Raw genomic sequence first — 25,000 nt, forward strand, 5'->3', positions numbered from 1 at the left:
CCTCACTGGCAGCCAAAGAGTTTACTTGGTACTTGTTTTGCAGAAACACTTCTTTGTTTCGATTAAGGTGAAAAGGAATACCAGTAATTGACAAAGAAAACCTAAATAGCTAGTCTAAATATTCTTTCTAGCTAGCCACTCACGATCGCAAAAGGCTAAAATTTTCAATTTGAAGCAATGTAGAGCGATTCCAAAAATTATCTGCAGCACACTGCACTTGGGCTCCGCAAGTGTATGACGGAATGGCTTTGACAAAAAAAGTGAACCCGGTTTGAGATAGACCATCTCATTGTAGTCATTTTAATAAAATTATCAGCAAAACCCATTTCGAAAAAACCGGACTTCTTTATATATAGATAAAGATTTAAAATCATCTTTCAACTCGGGTTATTCGATTGAAATTATGAAGGCGTGATCATCCAAGAAAAGTCACGTGGTGGAATCGGGCTCGTAGATAGAAGCAAACATTTTCGTTCCCTGAACTTTTATTTTTATGCGCAGGCTACCGAAAACTAACTGTATGCGTGCATCTATACATGTTCTCCACACATCAGAGTATATACTCAATGTAGGGTGACAAACACATTAGCACAAGTACGTAGTGACCCAAACAAAGCTGTTAACAACAAGTTCTGTTAATGAAAGAGTAAAAGTAAGGCTATTGATCACGTTATAAAAATCTCTCACACTAGAAGTATTTTTGAAAAGTGGTATGTTATGTAAATGAGTGAAAGCGGAAATTTTTCTTGCCTCAGGCAAAAGATACTATTGCACTAATTGTGTTCAAAAGTATGTTTAAAATCACTTTTTTTGTAGAAACCGGAAAATTCAGCGATTTCTTTGGTTGGGGTTGTCAAGTCCGTACATCAACAAACAATGGAAAACTCTCTTAGACCGCTGAGTTGATGAAGGCAGTTGGGATCCCTGGTCAAATTTTAGTCAGACAATAAAATAAACACTCTAAAAAACGTCTCAGTAGAAAATAAGCTCCCTCGGTTGGTTTCGAATCATTTATTTTTACGAAAGCTAAAACGAAAACATTGTGTTCTTCTTTCAGACAACATGTTAACACTGCCGGATGTTGCATTGTTTTTAAATTTAATTGCTCGTTTTCGTAAAAAACCTTTGCCAAAAAAATTCGTTATAAATTCAAAAAAAACGAAAAAACATAATCTTGGGAAAGAATAATTAATCTTTATAACTGAAAAGCTGTTTTCGTGGAAGCTTCGGGAAAAAAAAAACCTCGGGGGGAAAACCGTAGCCCGATTGTGTGTTGTTAAAAAAAAAAAAAAAAAACTCCCACTTAGCTGTTTTTGAAAGGGGAAAGCAAGAAAAAGAAATTTGGGCTTTAAACCGGGGGGGGGGGGACAAAAAGGGGTTCCGTGGGTCCCACGATTAGGTTTTTTACTGGTTATGGCTCTTATTTTTTTTTAAATTTTAATTTTATCGCCATTTATTATTGCTAATTCAAAAAACGTGTTGTCACAGGACATTTTTTGGGATTTTTCCAGCGGGAAATAACAGGGGGGAAACCCCTTTTTAAATATTACCCCCTTCAAGCAAAGCAATTTTCAAAGACTTAGGTTTAAACCGTTTAAAGAAATCTTTCACCAAATAAAACAAAAAAACCTATTGGTTCACGGACACCCCCAAAAAAATCATGAGGCTTTTTTTAAAAACTTTTTTAAAAAGTCTTGAAAATGTAGTCTTTACCCTTCTAAATTTGCGGAAATATCTTTTCTTATGCTAAAAAAAAAAAAATGGTTGTTTTCCGCTTTTTTTTTTAGGCAGGGGGCCATGGGGGGACCGGAGGACTTTTACCCAAAAAAACAGAGGAAATAAAAGCTTAAAACTGAATCACTTCGTAACCCAGGGCACCCTGAAAAAGGGCCGAAAAATAGCCTCTTACTGATATTTAAAAAAAAAACCGGCAGTTAATTTTTTGGGATTAATATAATTTTATTTTAAATTTGCAAAAATTTTCTATATAAAAAAACAACACCCCAAACGGGGGCGTCGCAGGACCAGGGAAAAAAAAAAAAATTATTGGGTTTGTCACTGTTGGAAAAACATAAAAATCCCCCCACCCTTTTTTGGGAAAAACAGTTTTGCCCAAAAAAAAATAATACGGTTTTTTTTGCAGGAATTTTGGCTTGCAAAAAGGGGGACAATATAAGTCAAAATATTTTGTTGTTTGTGGTTTTTCAGAGACAAAAAAACATGCCACCGGACAAATTTACGGGGCCACGAAAAAAATTACTGGAAGCGCGAGAAAAACTTAAAAACTTTAAAAAAAACTAGATTTATTCAAAATTCACAACAAAAAGGTTTAGTCGCACTGTCCTGGCCTGTCCTTTCCTTCTGACCTCTGCTTCCTCTCTTCACTGAACGAAGGGTGAGGAAAATTTTCTTGGTCTAGAGTTTCTTTGGCAAGGGCCTCGTGCCACGGGGAAAAAAAAAAGGGGAAAAAAACAAAAGTCTTTGTTTGTGGGGACGGTTTTTGTTGCGGACGGAGAAACCCCACAGGCACCTTGTTTTTTTGGGGGGCCTTAACCCCAACCCTTGACAGGCCCCTTCTCCTTGTTCCGGGCTCTTCTGAAGAAACACCTTGAAAGAATCATGAAATGATCTTAAAAAAAAAAAAAAACCGCCATGGGGGACTGTTCAATCAAGGTCAAGGGAGATAACACCCCAAGCAGATGGTTTACGATTTTTTCTTTCCAGGGTTTGCAGTTTTAAAAAAAAAAAAAAAAAAAAAAAATAAAGGTTTTGCATTTGAAATGGTGTCTTTGCTGGAATCTTTAAAAAAAAAAAAAGGGTCGGCTTACTAAAAAAAATTTTTAAAAAAAAAAACAAAAAAGGTTTCAGACAGGTATCAGTCTAGTACCTTAGTTCAGCCACAAGACACTTTGTGGTAAAGCAACGTTTCCTAGGAAATAACGTGCTCTTCAACTTGAGCTTTTGTTAATAGAAAAAGTATCGTAAATTAAACTATGAGAATTCGCATTGCAGGGGTTTGTAACTCGCACAAATCAGTCGAGCTTCGAACTATGTTCGAAGATTGATAACTGTCGATTGGTTAGCCATGGACTCTACGACAACTCTTGCTTAAAACAATCCATGAAATACGCGCATTTTACTTGAACGTCTGCCCAATACTACCAGCTGAATTAAATAAGGACTAGTGGAAAACTAAGGTATGAAAATTTCGTCAGAGAAGATCAACCCTTGACAAAGACACCGTCTTCTTTATTCCGGGATCATCTACTGAATACTGATTAACATGCAAATACACTAGTTTCTGCTCAGTTGACTCTTAATTGTTTGTCTAAGTGAAGTCACGGTAGTATTACAGTGGAAGGGAACAATAAATCTTCCATAAAGGACGTCTCGAGACGAATGTCAACATAATCAAACTCCTGTAGCATTTCATAAGGAGAGCGGGAGAAGATAGATCTTTTCCTGCATGGCACATACCTAGGACTGCACTGATGTACTTGAAACAACATGACCTTCGGAGACCACAAGACAATTTTGACCGCAAGCTCATAATTGGCAAAAAAAAAAAACGTGATCAGTGTAGCTCTTGCCTCCCTCGAGTGGTTTAACGCAGAGCAAATATCGGAATGAAAACAACATTGAAATGCAAATACAATATCAAAGCACTGAGAGAATAAGCCAATTTATCTTCCACACGACTGAACCACAATCTTACGTACCGGTATGTGACTTTGTATTTCAGCTATAGCCCATTCCGAGACTGTTCGTCTGATGGAAAGATACCAGGAAATATTTAAAATTCAACATGTCATTTTTTTCTTGTTCTTTGAAACATTTTACGGCATGGCTTTGGTTGCAAGCTTTCAAAAATCAAACAAAGAGAATGGCGAAAATGAAAGAGAAAAGAAATGGGATTGCGCAACTACTCAGAAACCGTAATAAAGACGTGAAATAGATCGATCAATAATTCGAGTCAATTTATAAGTCAACAGTTAAACTTTTTTTAGCTAAGCTATTGTCTCTATTAGTCTGCTCCTGTTTGGTCTGGTAACTTTCACGCGAAAGAAAATTTTGCTAAGGTTGGACACTGGCGCTTTCTTATGGTTGTTAGAATTTGCAGAATCTTACGCGGTGTCCATTTTCCGAATACTCATTTTCAGGTTTGCGCATTCACGGTCCTAGTGAAAAAACCGCATCACTTAAAAGGCAGTCCCGGGAAATTTCTTCCAACGCTATGAAAAAGTAGGCAGTTATGGTGATATGCTGATAAGGATAGCTTCGTTTAGATCAAATGCAAATATTGATAAAAGTGCAGGGCTGGAAACGTGCTTCCCTCCACTATGGCTCCAAGCAGGCACATGCTACGTGCTGACTTGCCGGATAGCTCCAGTAGAAATATTGTTCAAATCGTAGGTACAAGACAATAGATAATGATTTCTGATTGAACTGTGTCCGTACTGGCGTTAGGCAGAATAAGTAAACGAAGAAGTCACAAAAAAGAGACACGGTCATGAATGACATGCGCATAATTTTCTCACACCCAGATATTTTAACAAATGGATTTTTATACATTATCGATGATTTGGAGTCCGAACACATGCTCATGTTTGCGTACAAGCGGAAGACGGAAAGCAGAGAAAACAATCAACACGTATTTTACTCAACGCTTGCGGTTTTATAATTTGTGCAACAAATAAACACAACCAGTGCAGTTCCGCTCATCTAAATGCAGGTTTTTCTTCAAAAGATTTCAATGCAACATTTCAGAGCGAAGATGCGGTTATCTCTGACATTTAAGCGACTAGCTACAAATGTGTTGTTGATAGCGAAACGGCTGGATTATTCGATGACACTGAATTTTCTCATAGATCCACGCCTTACAAAGTGTCCCTTCATTGTAGAGGCTGCATTGGTATTTTGACGGCTCTGCTTTGTTTTCTGAGGAGAATGGATCAGTATTTGTGGACTGAGTGTTTAAAATTCTGCATGCGATAGCGGCCTCCATATTATTGTCTTGCACTTTTCCAAACTACTTAGCTCATGCGTGCCGTGAAAAGTTCCGTTTGATTAACAGCAAAACGATATCGTGTCAGTAAATTTGAAGTGCGACGTTTTCTTTCCATTTATCTATAAACCTGTCATTACAAAACGATTTTTTCAAAACCAAAAAAACATGGCTCCTTTTTCTCCACAGAAGTCAGTCCGTTGATATACCTAGGTATTATCTTGATCTGCGTGAAACTCTCTGTCCCTCAGGGAAAATGTTCAACAGTGAACGATACATTGGTAATATATCATTCAAGTCAAAGCATGACTGAAAATTAATTCCATCTAGAATGGTGAAAAAAAAAAATCGCCAGGTTACTTACTTATTAGTTTCAATCAAAAAGGTTGATCGTTATTCAGATAATGCATCGCACTTAGTAATTAAAAAGAAAAAAAAGATAAACGAAGAAGTTGAAATGTTAAACTTCTCCTTCAGCTTTTCGTGACGGCAATTTTTGTGCAGAATTTCTAAGATTAATAGATAGACAGTAGGCAGCCTTTTTTCAACGGCCTTGTTGCCATGACAACTTGCAGGTGTCAATCATGCCAGTTTGGTCGGTAATCAGATACGCCGGTTTAAATTCCGGGTTTGTGCACCCGGGAATTTAATTAAAAGAAACCTGCTGGAATAAAGACGATTACACTGACAAGACGTTTAGATTAAAGTTGATCGTCTCAAGTTAAAAAAATGCCTGATTTTCGATGTCTTTGGATGACATTGATTTTCAAATGAGAGTAAGTTTCATGTTCTGCGGTGTCTGAGGACCCGGAAATGTGCGACTCGACATTTTCGCAGAAGCCCGCAATCTTTGGTAAACCTCTCTAATATCTCACTGACTTGTCTCGCTAAACACGAAATCAGTGTAGATCACGGCGAAGAGACAAGAAATGCTCCACTTTTGTCAAATTGGACTTGAAATCCCTTCAACCAGTATTTGGCAACGGTCAGCTGGCTCAAAGACTTCGTTTTCAAACGGTATCTACTGGTATGCAACACGAGCCACGACATGCAGCTATGCTTGGATCTTCCGCAAACTTGCTTCTACAATTGTAGGTTCTTATACCAAGATGATTTGAGAATGCTCGGATATGGAAGTGACGTTGAAAAGTGGCATAAATTCAATATCATTCTCGAAAGAATGTGCACGAAGGACATTCTCCGTGACGTGACTCTAACGTTTTAGTTACAGCTGAAGATACAGTTTCCGTTATACTCTTTAGGACAGATCCTAGTTTCAGAGTCCAACAATGGGAATCAATTTTAGCTTCGGAAATTGGCTTGTTGCGCGTTTTGAAGCTCAATCTCCATTAATGGAAAGAGAATGGCGTAGAATAGGGCCAGCTCTGATGTAAATATCTCAGTGATAGATGAATCTTTCAAACACGCTGTATATGGATAGTGCATGGGTGTACAACACTGAGTTTTTAAAGTGAGAATCAGTGATTATTCAAGTAAGTACAAGTTGCAACTTGAAAGAAACCTAAGTAAAGAAATAGTACGTTCGACCACCTGTTGTCTGGAATACTGTTGCGATTATTGTGTTAATAGCAAAACCTTGGATTTCAATGAAATGATATTTGAAAACGAAAGATGCAGCCGTGTCGTTTTTGGTTGATTGGGTTTTACAATAAATGACATTCAGCCGATCTAGTACCGTTTTTAACAGATATTTCTTTGGTAGTTTATACTGCACTTGTCGGACGTCTCAAATACCGATATCAGGTGACAAAAGTTAGAAATTGCTGCATACTCCGTTTTACGCAGTAAATAATTTTAAATCATGACAGAATGGAATAGAATTTTATCCAATAATGGCATATAAACTGTACTGGAATCAGTTGGAAGAAAATTTTGGGTCAACAATGTGGAATCCAAGAGTGAATATCACTGTTGGTATTCACAAAGGTTGTTTTCCCCTGGAACTGTCAGGACACAACCCGGCTATAAACGTTTTTAAAAATGTGTGAAAGTGCCAGAAAAACGTTGAGTAATTTCAATGCAAACAGATTAATAAGAATCTTACGGGGAGGGGGGGAGGGGGGTGGGGGGGTTGAAGAAACGGGGGATGGTTGTACCCTTGACGGCATACGTGTAAAACTCAGTTGAATTGTGCAACAAAAAAAAACTCTGTCCTTTTTGCTTGTGTTTATCTTTTCGGCCTAACAAATACTTCACGCTGTCGACAGTTTTGTAAGGCCTAAAAGAGCAATTGTTTTTCAACCTTGCAGGAACAACACCTTCACCAGAATGCTCCACCTCCACCATACCATGGGTAGCTTCTACTGGTGCCATTCGCCAAGTTTTTCAACTTTAGACATCGATGTTATTGAAAGTCCGACATCCGAGTTGTGATGTCGAATGTTAAAACTCTGTAATGGCAATGACTTGCAAGCTCCATACCGTACCAAGCTCGGAGGACTAGGAATGATGACCAAGATCAGCTGAGCGTGAAAGCTGCTCTATTTTTATCAAGGATATGCCTCATGTGCAGAAATAATAAAACAAAAAGCTTTTTTAAACGAAGTTTAAACGAAGTTTGTTAGTCTTCTTAATTTGTTATTTGAAGTGCACACCAAATTTGAAAATGTTTTTAAGCAGTGCGGTAAATTAATTTGTGCAAATGGCTCTTCTTGCACAAAACTATCCGCTGGGATGAAGAGCTCAAGTCCATTTAAAACCATTCTTTGGAAAACAATACAACTGAAGCGTCACGTATTTCCTTTGTGCCACTCTCAATTCATACTAAGAAGCTGAAAGTCAGCTTCTTTATTAAACCTAAAACAACTTGTAAGTTGAAAGTCGTGACGCACATGGGTGGGTTTGTAAATATATTCTGCGTCTGACAAGGTCAAGAAGGTGTCCTTGAATTTCGTTTTGCCGAAAGTCAGTTATCCGTGACCGGTAGCGGTGTCACATATGAGTTCATTGTCGCCCGCAGAAATGTTGTTAACAAATTATCACACCTACGCATATTCAGATAACTTGAAACGTTACAAGCTGATTGAACCCACAATCACGGAATTCTGGCAATACCAATTTTACCAAACCTTGTGTTTTTTAAACAAAGAATTAGCGATAGTAACTGTGAGAACTACGCTAAAAACAGAAGAACAAAGGAGTACTAAATCCTTGACCGAATAAAGGCCTTAGCTTTTGTTGACATTCTTGTCGTTTTGTGTTTGCGCAAGTTAAGGCGTAAAACTAACAAATATTGGATTGAACTGTCGAGATTAAACCGCTAAGAGCTTTCATTTAACCGTTATTCAAGCATCGACAGCATACAAAAGTATGGATAATAATGGCTTACTGGTGATGTTGATCAATGATCAGCTAAAGATTAGACTGGTTGAACTTCATTGTTACATGGAATTTTTTAAAAAAGTAGTTTTTCCTTCGATACGGTCAAATGGGCGCAACATATTCGAGTGTATCTTGTAGAGACGTGAGGCAGCAAGACCAACATCTTCAAGAAATAAACTAAAGCCAAAGATCTGAAGATTATTCATGAAAAGGCCAGGCCATTTGTTTTACACACAAACCTTGCAGTTGATTGAAACATCTCTATATACTAACTGTGATTGAAATAAAAGGCTGAGTAATCAAGTGGAATGGCCTTTCATAACCAATCATGCAACAGCTGATGAAAAAGGATAGATTAAGACCAAATTAGATTTTAGGCGCATTCAAAATTAGTTTTCGTTTTCATGAAAAAATCAAATCGGAAATCTCAGCGAATGTTGCGTCAACGTGATATTAGAAGATAACGTTTTGAACACCTCGTTGAAAACCTGTCATTGTATCATGCAAACTGCGTAAAGTTGATCCGGCCGAATCAAATTTAATGTGTTCGTTGAACTTATATACCTTTCCAATTTGAGGGATATTTTTATAGGTGTCCGGTATTTTTAATTGGAAATGAAATCTGTCATTTTACTAAGAGCACGTAGATTGTATAAAATGACGTTTATGTGGCTTCCTATGGTTTCAGAGAGAAGTAACCGAAGCATTAACACTTCATCGAAATCATCCTCTGTACTCAAGTCGCCAAAAAATTTGTTTTTTTGATCAAAAAAATGCGTTGGGAAGCAACACAGATTTATAAAATAACAAATTCTAGTTCGTTGCTACCAATGTCTGGGTTGTCACATGTTTGGCGCGAAACCCACAGCCCACGCTAAGTGACGTCACCTAGTGACACGAACATCAATTACAACCCTTGATTTGAAAAGATACACATATATGTTGACAATATATATAAAAATATATGTTTAAAAAAAACCAGGTGCTGTCCCTAGGCCTACTTTGAGTAAAGGGAAACTACCATCCAGGTCATCCAGGAAGTCTTAACTTGACAAAGTCGACTGCCAAACCCTCCTAATTAAACTGAATTCTTCAAATCAGACAAAGAATAAAATTTCAATCGGTTAATCAACATTACGAGAAAAGTTTTCTTAATATAGTCACCAGTAAGGATTTTATAATAACCTAGCTAAACAACTTAGGAAATATGACTAATATCAAACACTGAAAAACTGTGTAGATTGCTCAAAAGTAAAGCTGTTCATCACTGCATTCGATGCACGGCCAAGCGTGACTGAATTTTTTTCAAAAGGGATTTATTCTCTTGCTTTGAAGGAAAAAAACTTTAATTACTTTATATTTAATTCTTTTTACGTCATTTGCCTTAATTCCAAACAACTCATATGTAAGAGAGCGAAGCATTGGGAATAAAAAAGAGTTCTGCATCTGTGTCTTATCAGATAATCAAGGCGAAAAGAATTGGTCTCCGACCCTGTGATGGGACTTGTCATTTGCATAAAGTTGTCCCTCCGAGCATTTATCTTGCAAGCTGTTCTTTAAAAACGTTGCACTCGTATCTCTATGAGGAAATAAAAACACCAAAAGTAGAAATCCACCGGAACAGCTGATAATACGAACGAGGTTTGGGGCTCTTCGGACCTTCACAATCTCTGACGTCATGAGACCGGAGGCTGTGCGTAGCAACGATTGACAGTTGACATTACATCATATTTAGATCACAAATGCATGAGATGTTTTTTAAAGAGGATATCAAATGGACTTAATTACAAACGTGCTACCAGCGGACCGTCACATCCCACTGTAGAGTTCACGAAACACAAGTGCGCTCATCGACAGCAACATCTAACGGCCACTTTGCAGCCTGAATACCAACAACTCAGAGCACACGAAAGACCTTATTATTTCAGCAGACGCCAGCTCTTGGAATTCAGAACCGACCTCCAGATCGTTATTTCCACAAACTCAGTTTTTGAGTTTCACGTCCAACTTATCGCCTTGACTTCCTTCGTCGGATCAGGTGAGTGCCTGTCATGCGCAGTGGCGTTAGTATTTTTTTAATCTTGTAACCGAGAGAAACTTGAAATTATGTCTGTACAAGTTGTGAAAACCTCATTAACCTTGCTTTGGACAATTCATAAAAGAAGTTCTTTTATATTTCACAAACATACACACACAAATAAAGATATTTTTTATTCATATGCGAGTTTTAAGTCGTAGATGAGTGGGAGGCAATTGACGTTAACCAAACATATGTGTGTTGTGGTTGTTTTATGGACGCAAGCCATGGTGGCTAAATAGGTGCGGGGTACTTTCAAACCTCGCGGCGGTTCATCTGGTTTCCTCAAAAATTCGCTCTTTTATAAATATTTCGTCGATAAATTTTTTTTCATCAAGCTTATTCCACCAAATTAAATTGCAATAGACCTTAAAAGGGAGTTGTTCGACATGCTATCTGCCTCAAATATCCAGTCACGCGTAACACGACATATTACGCGCGCGACTATAGTGTTTTGCATACATTAATTAATATGCAATTATTTCAACACTATGAACACGAAGTTTACGTTACCAGGGGCAACTGGCAGACGAATTGCCCTTCTAACGGGTCGTCCCTAATAAACCTCGAAACACGTTGTCGACAGGAAGTTAAGGCATATCGATCGGCGAGTTAAAAAATTACAAGAAGAAGAAGAGTTCATGTACTGTCCACAGAAACATGAAGATCGCTTGTTTTTCATTCATTTACATTATACTAATACTCTTGTCGTGTTTAAATTTTAAAAAAATAATAAAAAACGCGTGAGATGCTTATTTAATCCAAGATTTCTCAGAATTAAGACTGTTAACCGGAAGTCCGGCACCAAGTCACGTCTCAGACACGAACTCCAAACTTCTCAATCCAAGATAGCCATATGAGGAACCAGTTAAGCGATATTCTGTTTGCTTCAACCCCCAAAACACCTTCTCCCACGACATCGAAGGGTGTTAATTAGTTATTGAATGAGTAACGCAATCAAATTCGATCACGCCAACGTTGAGTGACCTTGAGTACAAAAAATGGTCAAAAATCCTCGTCTTTTTACATTTTTTCAGAGTTTTATATCTGCATGATGGTTCAAGACAGTAGCCCTTGTAGTCCAGTGGATGTCGCTTTTGAAGAGCTTTTCGAAGGTTGGTATCAAAAATTTAATTCTTAATATGCGAACAGCTGCTTCGAAGCCCATAAAATTTATTCAATAAATGTACATAAATTAACATATGTGGGCGGGAATGGTTTCAAAACTGTCACGCGAAGGAGCAGGAGCGTCTGTTGGGTAAATTAAAATCGGTTATTATATTAGTACAACAAAAAGGGTAAATCACCTTCAACGCTACGCAGTTACTCTATCAAGTGTTAGGTAATTTGGCGACTGATCCCGAAAAATGTGCTGAAACACACATTTATGTTCATATTGGCTGCACTGAAAATATAAATAGAGCCGAGTCATTCCTTTTGACGTCAATGAACTCATAGCCCGCCTTGTGATTGGACTCCATTCGTCGCACGTGAGTGCGTAGTGCGTCATACTAGTGTTTACTGGCGTAATTTGTAGTTCCCAGAATATCTAAAAGATGCAGAAAACTTGTTAGTCTGTTATCGAGTGGCTCATTCGTAACGTATCTTGCCAGTGATTAAAGAGTTTCTGCTCTTTATCTCCCCTCACGAGTTAGACATTGAGCAACGCTTTCGACATACCTTGTTGGTAGGTTGACGTGTAGAATTCAAATACCTTTTATCCGCGGTCATTGGTTCTTTTGGAAGTCATTATTTTAGGGAAGTCACCGTTTCGACAAATCGATCCTCGTGGTCGAAATTACTGCGTCAGCCGTTTTGAGGACAGCCCCGCCTCCAAGAGTAATGATTGGCAGCTGTATTCGGATAAAATAGATACCTAACTATTTTATCCCTCATTCTCTTGACAGTTATCCCAGAGTTGAAGATGTTCGCCCCAGCTCAAGTTGTGCCAGGTAATACCACAATTTTGTTTCTCCAAATACAAAACAGTTTATTTGACATACCAAAGAATTTTTAAACAGGCAGTGCCGCGTGTAACGTCGCTATCTTTTGGCAGTTAAAAATTAAACAGCCTAGACGCTAATGCTTCAGTAATTCCAAGCACTTACAGCGAGAAACGTAAGGCGAGGTGCAACGAAGAAAACGATTCTTTGTAAAAATATAACTCTGTTAGAAGTAAAGAAGTCTTCAGACGCCAACCTGTTTTGACAAACTGCGGAAGTTCAAGAAAGTTAATTATGCGCTAGCACATCGCACGTATGACAAATTAACGCCATATCAACGTGAATTAGAAATATCCTAAAACATTATTACCTTGGCTTCAAAAAAATAAAATTAAGCAAAAAGAGTAAGGATATATTTAGCCATAACGCTCTTGCCCAAAACAGAAATCATTTGCAGTCTGAGTAATCCGTCACACCCGCTTGCAAGAAGAACAACAGTTACGCGGAGTTACCAGTTCGACGTGGGAAGTTGAGGTTACGCGCGTTTGTCATAACAAGGTTCGGATCTTTTCGCGTATCCTCAAATATATTTCCGAGGGAAGCTCGAACTTTCCTAATTTCGCGCTGCTGACTTAATGAGCGTCCAATCTTTTCAGCTCCTCGTATACTTTCACTTTCTAGGCACAATTGAATTCACCGCCTCTAAAAATTCACTTTCACATTTTAGGCGCCGATCACTCTGAACAAGACAAGTTGGTGGCTGCGTCTATGAGCCTTGAAGAAGGTAATAATTCGCTTGCATTGTTTGCCTCTGATAATTTACAAACTGCCTTGGGTGTTTAGTCAGATGTGAGAGAAAGATTGCCTTACTTGAGGGATTTTCTTTCTTCAAAAGTACTGAACTGATAACGACTTTGCCCACTATCAAACCGGTCCCGTATGTCTGATAGAAGACTTGTATAATTGGGACTAAAAGACATCGAGTATTGCTTCCAAATTATATTCTTCCAAAACACTCAAGACGCAAACTGTCATTAAATTCATGAACGTCGGCGCATTTGATATTCTACGGTTTACGTCAGTTTACCTTTTCGATTGTAAGTTGCTATGGAACGCTAGCTCACACTTTCTTTTGGTTTCATTTCAGCTCGGATGTACAAAAGCGATCCTGACTTGAGGATTAAGGGCGAGAGTTTTCTGCTACCTCATAACAACTCGTTCAGTGAAGTCTCTAACTGGCTTCAGTGCAGTATGCAGTTAGACACACGGGTTCACGCGCACGCGCGAGATCCGTTCCTCTGCTCGCGTGACTCTTACGCGTTTCCAGAGCAGGTGGACAGCTCAGAGTGGAGACCCCCTGTCCTTGATGCGATGGCTTTGATCAAACAAGACTTCCCTGCAGAGGTAGACGAGCTGTTGATAAACCAGGCCCGGAATGTTTGCCAGTTGAGCAGTAGACGCGAGGCCACGGAAAGCCAATGTAAGGTTTTCATGCCTTCAATCTGGGACGCCCAACTCGTGGACGGCTGCCAGCCGGGTTACGACCTAGACTTTGCACCCTTCCCTTATGAGAAAACGGCGTTCTCCAGCGGATTAAAAAACGGCATATTTAAAAGTGACAGTGCAGAGGGCTTTCTAAAAGAGGCTGATTTCAAGAAAGAGGACAACGACATGGCGTTAGAACGCGACTCTGACAGCCCTGCAAGTTTCTCAAGCGTGGACAGCCCACCTGACCTCGCGTGGAGTCCGCGAAGCGTTCTGTCTTCAAGAGGCGTTGAGCCAAGTGCCTTCAGGGAGCCAGATACCAAGAAATTCGCCTTGCATAGGCACAAGACAGCTTTCAAAAAGTCTGGTCGGCCGCGCCTGTGCCAATATCTGTTGGAGCTACTGGAGCAGCCAGACAAATACTCTCATATGATAGATTGGATCGACAAAGAGAAAGGGGTGTTTAAATTCATCAACTCCAGCGAAGTGGCCCGTATGTGGGGACGCCGGAGAAACAAACCCTCGATGAAATATGAGAACTTTGCTCGCTCACTACGAACGTACATCGCCAAGGGTATCTTAATAAAACCTCGCAGCAAACTCGTCTACCAGTTTGCCAAGTTGAAGAGTTAAGAGTTTCCATCAACGACCAATGCCAACGCCTTAAACAAGATAAAGCAACTGAGACGCTGGTCTTGGATTCCCATGAGGCAAACGCTTAAGAAAGAACATAAAATGAGAGCCTCTGTTATACGGGTGTCAAGATCTCAGCAAGGCGTAAAACCTGTCAGAGGGAGCTCGAGAGAAAGACAAAGACATAAGTCGTAAAAGGTCTGAACTGAACTGAACTGAATGCGTGCAAAGAACAATTTAATTTCTACACAAGAAAACAATGCATAACTATGAATTAATCATCTTCCTAGATTGTATATCATTCAAACATGACGCGAGATTTACTCTAAAAAATTGCCGAAGATCATGATATAACACAAATTTAAACGTAAGTTATTTTAATTTTTAAATGGGGTAAAATGAAAACAAAAAAAAATTAGAGTGTAGGATTTGAGTGAAGTAAAATTGTACGAGTGTTTCTAAGAAAATGGTCGTGTAAAAACAGTAAAAAATTTAATTCGTTTTAACCTAAGACAATCCACAGAAAAAGCAAGTATCTGTAAGAAAGAAAACACCAATCTGTTTTGTCGCTGAAACCACTAATTTAGGGAATCAAAAAAAGCAAAAACTCGCCATGAACATGTGTGTGCCTTTTAGCGTGGCACATCGATACAGTGCTGGCTAAAATATAGTCAAGCGATTAGTATTTACTATGTAAAAAAAACCAGATATACAAGGTTATCGATAGAGATTCTGGCCGTGCCAGACAATTGCGTGTCACTGTCGTCGAATGTTTCAGTTTTTAGACATAAGAAACTAGATCCTTAAAACAGAACGTGTACTAAAGCCGCTCTAAATTTAACCTATAGTCGATTCTTCAACTATATCCTCAAGTTTATTTTGCGACGTAAAAAAGATATATAGCAAGAATTTCCTGTGCAATTTTCATCCAAGTTTATTAGGACTAATGCTTAGTTTTTGAACCTTGTAAGGGTAGAACGACACCTTAAAAAATAAGAACAACCATATTAATATATAATAAGCCCCCTATAGAACTACACTTGAAATCCATCGCGGAGTAATAACAGCTCGAAAATAAGTACCTTATCGCTAGTTTACGACGAGATTTGCAAGTTAGGCGTTTTCACTCATTCCTTCGATTATAATAGTTATTCGCGCTTAGAGAAAGCGTGATTTTAAAATTGGGAGCGATTTTTTTTTTTGCAAAAGTGAGAAAATAGTAAACAAAACTCACGCAATATTATGGCAAAGTCGTACTTTTACAGAATTTATAAGGCTTTATATTGATAACTTAACTGATATTTGAAATTTTATATGACAGGTAAAAAATTATATTTGTAGACCACAAATAAAGTAGGAAACAAAAGCAAATAAAGAGTGATTTTAAAATATTTTTATTGTTGGTTTCTTCCTTGGCGTGAGAAGCAAGAGGAATTAAACGATGAATGAAGGGGGTAGTTTCTAAAGAAACTGTGGTGCTGCGTCGGTGGGGAATTAGTATACAAAAATTTGGTTTTATCAACGGAGTTGATAATGTAAATTGGCCACCCTACAGAGATTCTAAAAGCTGACGTTTCGAGCGTTAGCCCTTCGTCAGAGCCCTGACGAAGGGCGACCGCTCGAAACGTCAGCTTTTAGAAACTCTATACGGTGGCCAATTTACATTATCAACTCCGTTGATAAAACCAAATTTTTGAATTAAACGATGGATTTCTTGGCTACGGTTCCCAATTCATAAACTGTGCCGGATTTCCCGTCCGAGTCTTGCGTGATTCAGAGCAGTTCCCAACTTTCTATTCCAAAACTGAAAGAGAATCGATCTGCCTGAAATCCGTAATGGATTTCTGTCAGTGATCATTCATCGTGACAAAGTGAGAAGGTTAAGCAGTTAAAAAATGCAAAAAAAAAAGAAAGCAGTCAAAAAATGCAAAAAAAAAAGAAAGCATCTAGAAGGGGAGTAGAGCTGCTAAAGTCGGCTGCCAAAGAAGGAATTTAATTGGAGGTCAGCCGGTTGGTGCAGGTATTGAAATACCTTTTAAGAGGGCGGTTCTTTTGTACTTTCAACGAAACCTTGTTGGATCACGCAAACCAATTATCTTATTTTCTTATTTCGTTTTGAAAGAAGGTTTCAATGAAAAGTTCTTGTTCTGAATGACTTTCGCTGCAAGTGAAAAGAAGCATGACGAAAATTTCGAAAAACATAATATCCCTGCAATATAAATCTGTAAATCCACGACTAAGTTTAGCAAAACTAGACGAAGTAATCCTAAAACCACGACAAGACACACATTGGAAACTTTTTGCAGGGTATTCCATTCCGGCACTAAGTTCTTTTGTCAAAGGCATTCTCAAATCCTCCAATCTTGCTCAAATGTTAAAACCACTTAAATTGTGTGGGCATAGACAAGTGTAGTTATCCATAAACTGTTAAACATCGAATTATCAACAGTTTTCTCTTTTTCTTCCGTATTTCACACTCAACAAAACAAAGCTTCTAACTTTAAGAATAAAATAGAGTCCTCGCTGTTTGCAGAATTGTGAAAAATCCGACAACGCGATAACGTATAAATTCTCTAACGTGATTCACGAGAGTACTTTTCGCGCGAGGCGTCCACGCGGCCACGCGGCCACGCGAGTGCGGAAGTCTTAAGCCAATGCCAACACCCGGTATTTTAATTTTTCGTTCCTATATAAACAAAAGGACCACTTTTGAAGTCACACATTTACAATAATATCGCTACAATGAAAACCATTCCGTATTTCCTGTTTCTCGTAAATAGCCCGGATATGACGCAAACGGGATGTCCGGTTCTATCCAAGATCACTGATCCAGCATGGGAAGTTCACACTGGAAATGTACAGGACTTCTGAAAATGGTCAAGGTTCGATCTACATCTTTAAAAAAAAAGTTGTTCTGTCGGGAAAGAAACCAATATTATACGGTGAGTAGGAATACCTACACCTGTTCGAGATCATCCGTGTGAAACTGAAAGAGTATATTAACGATTAAAATAGTGGCGGGAGATAGAGTTCTCAGATAAACCTGAACGGTGGGAAATTCAAAGCAAAAAAAGATGGCCAAAAAACTGGGGAAAATGGGTGCAAAAAAAAAATGCAGACATTAAAATACCGGCCTTGCACCTCTAAATTTCTAGCTATGATTTTGCGGAGCATATGGCCTCAGTCTACAAATACGTATCAACTTCTCTAAGTGATTGTTAGATCAGTTTGCCAAGGAATTAGAAAAATGCTCCACGAGAGTTTCGAATCGTGCCCGAGTTTGTTTTATCCCATCAGGCGTGGGACATTGTTTCAAGATGACCGGGAACTATAAATAGAACTGATAATAATATTCTCCTGCAGGTGAAGAACCAGAACTCAGAAAAAATAAAACAGGTTTTGGTACATATCCTGGTGTGCAGTTTTCTTACTGGAAGATGGAAATACACTGGCCAGCTGGATATCATGATTCGGAAATAATTGAACACAATATAATTTTTTTGATATTACCGGTCAGTGTTCCTGAGATTGACCTGGGGTCTTTACCAAATCTGCTCTGATATGCCAATCTGTGTTGCTAAATTAATCTTCACAGTTTCTATCTCGGTTTAAAGAGGTTGAGGGGTCCAACCCTCGTGTGAAACATTGTGGATTATTTTTAACTTGCAAATGCGCTAATCGTTGAATAACAGTGAGCCGAGCCCCGGGTCAGTACACGCCCAAGTGATTCCGCTTTGCTTCGAGAGGCAATTTCCATTTCTTTTTCTGTCAAATCCGAGTTATGCTTAAAATTAATAGGAGATGGTAACCTGGTGAAACGAAACTATTTTTATGAGCCTGTAAATGAAAAAATACGAAATGCGTTAATACTGAGCCGAGGTCAGCACACGCCCAAGTGATTCGCTTTGCTAGCATACTTCAAAAAGATTCGGCAGGACTGTTTAATTAAGAGATCCACTGAGAGGCAATTTTCACTTTTTTTTTCTGTCAAATGTGAGTTATGCTTTAAATTTAGTAGGCTGAGCTGTAATGCCCACAACATTCCTAACCAGGCCAGAGGACATCAAATACATTTTTATCAGGATTAGCCGGTCTAGGTGATTTTTTTGAAAACACTTTGACCTTGAAAAAGATGGCAAGCTTTCTTAACAATTTCAATCGATTCCCATTGTCAGTGATGCCGTACAAAATACCTTCAACCAGTGATTGCAAAGCAAAAGAAAGCCCCTGCCACTTTAAAAGCGCAATGGCTTTATTTTAAACGATTTTTGAAATCAGGGAGCTAAACTAGCACTAGCTATCGCTAAGTGCCAACGAGACAGTCAATATAATACATAGTTTGCAGATTTGTACCAGAGAGCCATTTTTGGAACCCAATCACTTAGTTGTAATTATTTATTTCAAAGTACATATACTGCAACTCCACGGATCGGACGGTAACCGAAACTAATTAAGCAGTTTTCCATTCCTGGTTTTCCATTCCTGTCCTGACGCTACCACATTTATATTGCTACAATCTTTTCACTATTAAAGCCGTTTAGTGGAAATATCTGAGAGAGATCGTTTTTCTGGCAATCAAAATGTTCACTGAGGTGTCCGTCCCTGGCACAAAAACCTCGCGTGACTACTCATCTATCTTATCATCATTGCAGTGTCGTCCTTACACCAAGATATTTAAGACTCACTTCGATCTCCACGCGCGCAAGTATTGGGGTCACTAATCTCTAGTTATCTATCAGCGTGCTGTTTATTCGAAAACGGAGGTATTTACACGCAACAGGTAACCCTCATTGAAGAACCGCCTGCAGAGCAGAAATTCTACTCATACCTTTCGGAAACTCACTACAATATCCGTTAGTCCGATGTCGATGATCAGCTGTCATTTGAGCGGATTAAATATTGATTGGAACGAATTGCGGCCGTTGCTAACTCATTTTAAATTCATTATTATTATTATTATTATTTTTGCTTTTTTAATTTAAAACCAATGCCACTGGAAAGTTAATCTCGACCAAGCTTAGAGTATGCGATTTAAAATTCTGTAGCGAGACATGTCAGTCGAAATGTGAAAGAAGTGTACTGACTATTACCATATGTCGAGTATTACCGATGATCAATGAAAAAATAAGGGCAGTTAATTCTCTTGTTATAGTCGTTAGCCGATCACCCCACGAGCTGATTTTAAAAGGATCAGGCTGAGTTATTATCTTCGGTTTTGCTCTTGTACACGGCCAGCTTACAAAGGCAGAGTGGATAAAAAATTAACGTAATGCAAAGACGGAACCTCGACCATTGTCAACTGCATTAGTTCATATCAAAGGCATGTTGTTCCTGTTTACGAACGCAACGTCACCGAATGCAATTCGACTCAATCCCAATGAACCGACGCAAAATTCATGTGTTGTTATGAGAAAAGTGACATAAAATGCGGAAAACTACCATGGTTTTGCCAAATGAACCTCTGAGAGCGATGCGTCATTTTTACGAGAGGAGTAAAACTGGCGCATCGACGCATGAAGGCTCAGTGTTGGTCGTTTAGGCGGTTTTCTGGCATTCAGTGGAAAACCCATTTGCAAATGAACGTACTGTAAAGACACATCGAAGTAAAGGTACGAGAAAACAGTTGTCTTGTAGGATAATAGTAACAAGATCAGAACTTAGTGGATTGAATATGAACGGACTTTTATTACATCCCTTGGAGAACCCATTTGGAAGGTTCAAGTGTGCTTAAATAGAAAAACAGTGCCGACGAGCATTTCTCCACGTGGTTTTCAGTTGCATACGCGTACAGTGACCAGCCCGCGCTTACACTAAGCCGGTCACTCGAGAGTCACACTCAACAGACTGAATACCTCGGTGATATTAATTAACTGCCTTGTAACAGTTGTAAAGATGTCGCAGCTTTACAACGCAGCTCCAGTGTTTTAGAAATATTAACAGGGCCAGATTTCTCCGCTATCGTGACTTATTTTAATGAAACCATCTTGGTAGTAAACCGCCGCTCTTAGCTCAGAATAGCAAGTCCCTTTGAGCTCTTAAAATTCTTCCGTATAACTTGCTATCAGTGAAGTCGATCATTTCTCTCAGCTCACTAAATCTGACTGCCGATTTCATTTACTGTATTATACTAGATTCAAACAATCACAATGCTTTTGGGGAATGTTAAAAAGAATCTAACTGATTTTGTTCACTGAAGAACTTTCAAGATGCAAGGCGTCTAAATCCAATCGAGAGCCAAACAATAATTTCTCTTCTTTGTACGATTCAGTCTTTCGTTTAAAGATAAACTGTAGAGGTTAATAATCGCCTTTTGTGCGAGCCCTTTTTCCTCTACCAAGTGATGTTAGCTGATGTTGTCAGATGACAAACAACTGTTAAATCACCCTGTCGCATTCAAACAACCAGATAGTCGTTTTATCGAAGTAAATTCAGATAGCCAGGTCATTGAATCCCGTGAGTACATTTCTTAATCAGGAAAAGCTGCATACACAGAAATGAAAATGTTGTGAGGAGTTATCAGTGAAACCGGCGTCCCCGAACAAGAGATACTGCAAACGAGAAGTGACTGAGTATTGAGAGAACAAGTTAACTTTCGAGTGGCAAGAATAACCATCGCCTGAGAGCAAACTATCAACACAAGAAGACAGTAAATTGTACATCAAGATTGGAAACATTAGAACACTTGAAAGAGAGACAACAAAGATTGTCGGGCTCTTAATTCACGAACATGTCTGTTCATGAAGGGCGTTGGTTCTTATGATAAGGTGGTACGAACAACCGGTTTTGAAAATTTAATTTCAAAGTCAGAAAACAGAGCACAGGACGTGGATATTTACTGTCTTTATTTAACGTGACATATGGTAGAGTTCTTTTAAACAGTGAACGGTGGAGAACCTATGGAGATCAATCACAACTGGACTGCTCAGCCATTTCTATTGAAGAAATATTTAAAGAATATTGCCCGAATAAGATTGAAAATTTTGCCTGTGCGACATTGAACACGCAGACAGAAATTGCAACTTGTTTTGTTGTACTTCCAATTAATTAAGGCTTTGCTATATAGATACATATAAATCTATATATTTCTATTTACATAAATGTACGCTATATTTAAATACGTCGGAAGGAAAAGAGGAGTGACTGCTTATCCAGTGAAACTAAATCAACTTTTATCGAGTTTCACTTCGAGATAATTATCAAGTTGCCCGGCTTTTACATACCAGCACGTATAATCCTTGTAGCGTGACTAACCCGCAGCGCAGGGCCGAATTACCTATACTCACGGAATTACGTGATTCAGGACTTAGCTTAATTCTTTGGACTTATTCCCCATGCATGCACTTCTCTCGGTGCCTTGCTAACACAAAATGGCTCTTCGAGATAACACCCGCCCGGAAAAGGAAATCAACTGATTCATGCTCGCAATTGATTGAACTTGTCCCACGTTTTAAAAACACTACTTCCTATCAGCTCAGGTTTGCATGATTGAAACTCTATGACCCCGAAAGAAAGCGCTGAAGCGAATTCAAACTCATGCCATCCCAACGTTTTGCCTCAAAACTGTTTTCCTGTTGTTTTCAGTAACCGGAAAGCCAAGTTTCAAAGGCGAATTAAACAAACTAAACTGAAAGTCCGGTTGCGTGCTCCTTTAGTTTCAAAGTACGTCGCCGTTCATCCGTTCAACCCTGAACATGCTTCAAGAACCAGAACTAAGGCTCATGACTGTGTGATGAAATTTCAAAGCGTGGAAATTACTGCGAGAAATTTAATTTAAAGCTCGAAAGCTGAACAGATGATAAAAGTACGGCCACTTAGATCTATGCGCTGTAAACGAAGGTGGAGATCATCGACGAATGCGGGATAAATTAGTCGTCAGTAAACTGGCAGAATGATTGCCTGCGGAAAAAATGAGAACATCTCAGTTCTGAAGACATTTGACTCGCTCTTGGACGCCGGAAAAAATGCAGAAAATGGTTGAAACAGTCGATGTTGGGAAATCATACTCCACTCGCATCAGTCGAAAAACTAAAAATCCGTTCCCTCACTGATTCAGGGTCATCGTGTTCAGCTCAACCTCATTTTCCGGAGAACACAAAGATCATAGATTGCATGTATCCCATCTCATAGGATTATATGAAGGTATGGCAATGCCTGTTGCTTCAGAATTTACATGGTTGCAGATGAAGCACTGGGCAGTTAAGAACTGGACAACTATACCCAGCTGTTCTGTATAAATCGTTTGCTTCTTTCTTAACTTTTCTCAGTCTTTCCACGTTTCTAGCTTCTTCAATTCATGTCGACTGATTTTTTTTATTTTTATTTTTTGCCATACGTAAACTAAAACAACTACATAGTTAATCATCGAAACTCAGTAAAAAAAAAAGAAGGAGAAGAATTTCACCAGCCCAAGATACCTCAATAGTACTTGGCCATTCCTATTAAACGCTCAACTTAAAGCAATACGCGTCTGCTCAGTATAAAATCTGATTGTTGCGAGCTTACTTTACTGAATTGAGCGAATGGTTCCCGCAGTCTTCTTCCCCCAAGACAAAGGAAAGTAGTGCTTGTGCGCGGTTAATAATTTAACGATGTGGAATTTATTGAATCTTCAACTTTCTGGGGTATTCTTCCTCTAAAGCTGTGTTCTCAACCGAAGAAACATTATGGTGAACAGTTGATGATCACTGCGACCTCATGTCAGTAAAGAAATTGCAGACGGTTTATATGACTGATTTATGTGAGCCAATTCTGTCAAGAGAGACACATGAACTTGTTCCATTTATGCTGTCCAGGATAAATGGAACAACCGAGTTCAAGTTGGTAAATTCCACTAAGATATAATTTGGTGCATTGTGTTAAGCTGTTCCCACTGGCTTGCTGTTCAAATTTTAAAGCGGACAGATTCACCGAGCAGTTGATTAATTTTACTACAACCTGCAGTGCTGTTCTTTCCTACACAGGCAAAGAAGGGCCAGCGTAGATGATCAGTTATAATGCGGCCTGGAGTTCAGTGATGGAATCAATGGAAATACTTTTAACTTCTCTTCTCCGACCATGTGGAGGTGGCGTGGTTCTGTCACTGAATATTCAGCCTGCGTGGATGCTTCGGGATCTTATCAGTCTGCCAGTATTAACTGGATGACTTTCTTAACGCTGTTAATTGCTTATTTCAGTTGTTTCTTTCCATATGACCATAATTATAGGATCATAATTAAGGTGGGTTCGACTAATATTAACGCTGAAGACGAAACTCTATCGTTCGACAGGCTACATGCCAGGCTGTTTGTTACACAGACCGATCGATTTCTCTGTAATATTCGCGGGTCCGTGAACAACAATAATTATGCAATGGCGGAGCGTTATAAGTTACAGACAATAAGAACAGCTACTTTCTCTGTGATTCCGCTGTTCGTGTCCTTTCTGTAGCTCAGACGTAGTTGGGGTCTGTTCGACTCTTGTAAGGGGCCGCTACACACACTATTTTCGAGTACGCCCGAAGTACATATCTATTCCATGCCAATTCGATGATTTATTTTAACACCCTGCGACGTAAATACCTGTAAATACTAAATTGCGTCCATTTGGTTTATTTTTCATGTTCCAGAGAGCTCATTGATTTACGTTTATGCACATCACACTGTACACCGCGCAGCTCTCGTCGTTCTACGCACGAGAAACTCTTCTCTTATCAAACTGAACATTTTTCTCTCGTAGTGATTATCACTGAAATTTGTAACTGTGAGGAAATGTTAAGCTCTATTTTGTCTCAAACCCTTTGAGCTGATTTCCCTAACGCACCCCTTCCCTCTACGAAAATAGAACGTAGTCTTGTATTTTGCACAATCATTCCCTAAAAATAAACCTAATCTTAATTTGTTTTTTCAGCTTTGGTTCAAAACAGCCATGAATCGATATCAACTACTCTTGAGGCTGGTTTTGCAATACACGTTCGAGTGTTTAATACTTAGGCAAAAAAAACACAATTTGCTTTTAAACAATATTAGTGATTTGAATTTGGAAACGCCAGTTTAGTCGAGAGGGATACCATCTGCATGACTTCGTAAATATTTTGAAGGTCTTAGGATCTCTACATGCTAAAAGGCGTTGCCTCATTTAGTAATTGAGCTCAACGTAACTGTGGAAGTGTTTCACAAAGCACTAGAAGCACTAAACGAGTGTGGAATGTCAAAAAATCCACTGTAGATAGCTCCATGCGATTTCAGAGATGTTTCGTGCCCAAGTAGAAGAAATAGGAATTGATTTCTAAGTTTGCCCACAAATTAGAAAATACTGCGATGAGCCCCTTATTGAAGGAAACTCACACCGTTCGCTGAAAGCAGGGAATTTGCAGTGGTATGCGTGGTATATGATAGTCAGCTCGGAGTCGGAGATAAAAGCTTCATATTCAATAACGAAATTAACATCTGTAATTCAACTGACCTATCTGGAGCAGGCGGGATAACTTGCAGTTCAGTCTTATATGGATATTTGCAACTGGGAGAGGCCGAAGTGTCT

The 25,000-nt window shown here is 38.9% G+C and overlaps 1 protein-coding gene and 2 long non-coding RNA genes across 4 annotated transcripts in view; 2 read left to right on the plus strand and 1 right to left on the minus strand.

The window, feature by feature from the left end:
• The window catches only part of LOC137971949 (uncharacterized), a 36,453-nt gene extending 22,868 nt beyond the window's left edge, over positions 1 to 13,585 (minus strand). Inside the window, exon 1 of the long non-coding RNA XR_011117008.1 lies at positions 13,455 to 13,585. This is a non-coding gene — a long non-coding RNA (uncharacterized lncRNA). The remainder of the gene's footprint in view (positions 1 to 13,454) is intronic.
• Positions 10,079 to 15,876, plus strand: LOC137971947 (uncharacterized). The gene is made up of 5 exons (XM_068818697.1): positions 10,079 to 10,385; positions 11,462 to 11,539; positions 12,332 to 12,376; positions 13,095 to 13,151; positions 13,515 to 15,876. Exons 1-5 carry the CDS (start codon positions 10,094 to 10,096, stop codon positions 14,483 to 14,485), a joined length of 1,443 nt encoding a protein of 480 aa, XP_068674798.1. The 5' UTR covers positions 10,079 to 10,093; the 3' UTR covers positions 14,486 to 15,876.
• A 3,715-nt stretch (positions 15,877 to 19,591) lies between these two features.
• LOC137971094 (uncharacterized) overlaps positions 19,592 to 25,000 on the plus strand; it is a 6,742-nt gene continuing 1,333 nt past the window's right edge. Inside the window, exons 1-3 of one of the 2 annotated variants that reach the window (XR_011116925.1) lie at positions 19,592 to 20,094; positions 20,960 to 22,624; positions 23,446 to 23,701. This is a non-coding gene — a long non-coding RNA (uncharacterized lncRNA). The remainder of the gene's footprint in view (positions 20,095 to 20,959; positions 22,625 to 23,445; positions 23,702 to 25,000) is intronic. The other variant, XR_011116924.1, reaches the window with a different exon arrangement.

This window comes from Montipora foliosa, chromosome 9, assembly GCF_036669935.1.
Source record: "Montipora foliosa isolate CH-2021 chromosome 9, ASM3666993v2, whole genome shotgun sequence".
In the NCBI taxonomy this organism is placed as follows: Eukaryota; Metazoa; Cnidaria; class Anthozoa; order Scleractinia; family Acroporidae; genus Montipora; species Montipora foliosa.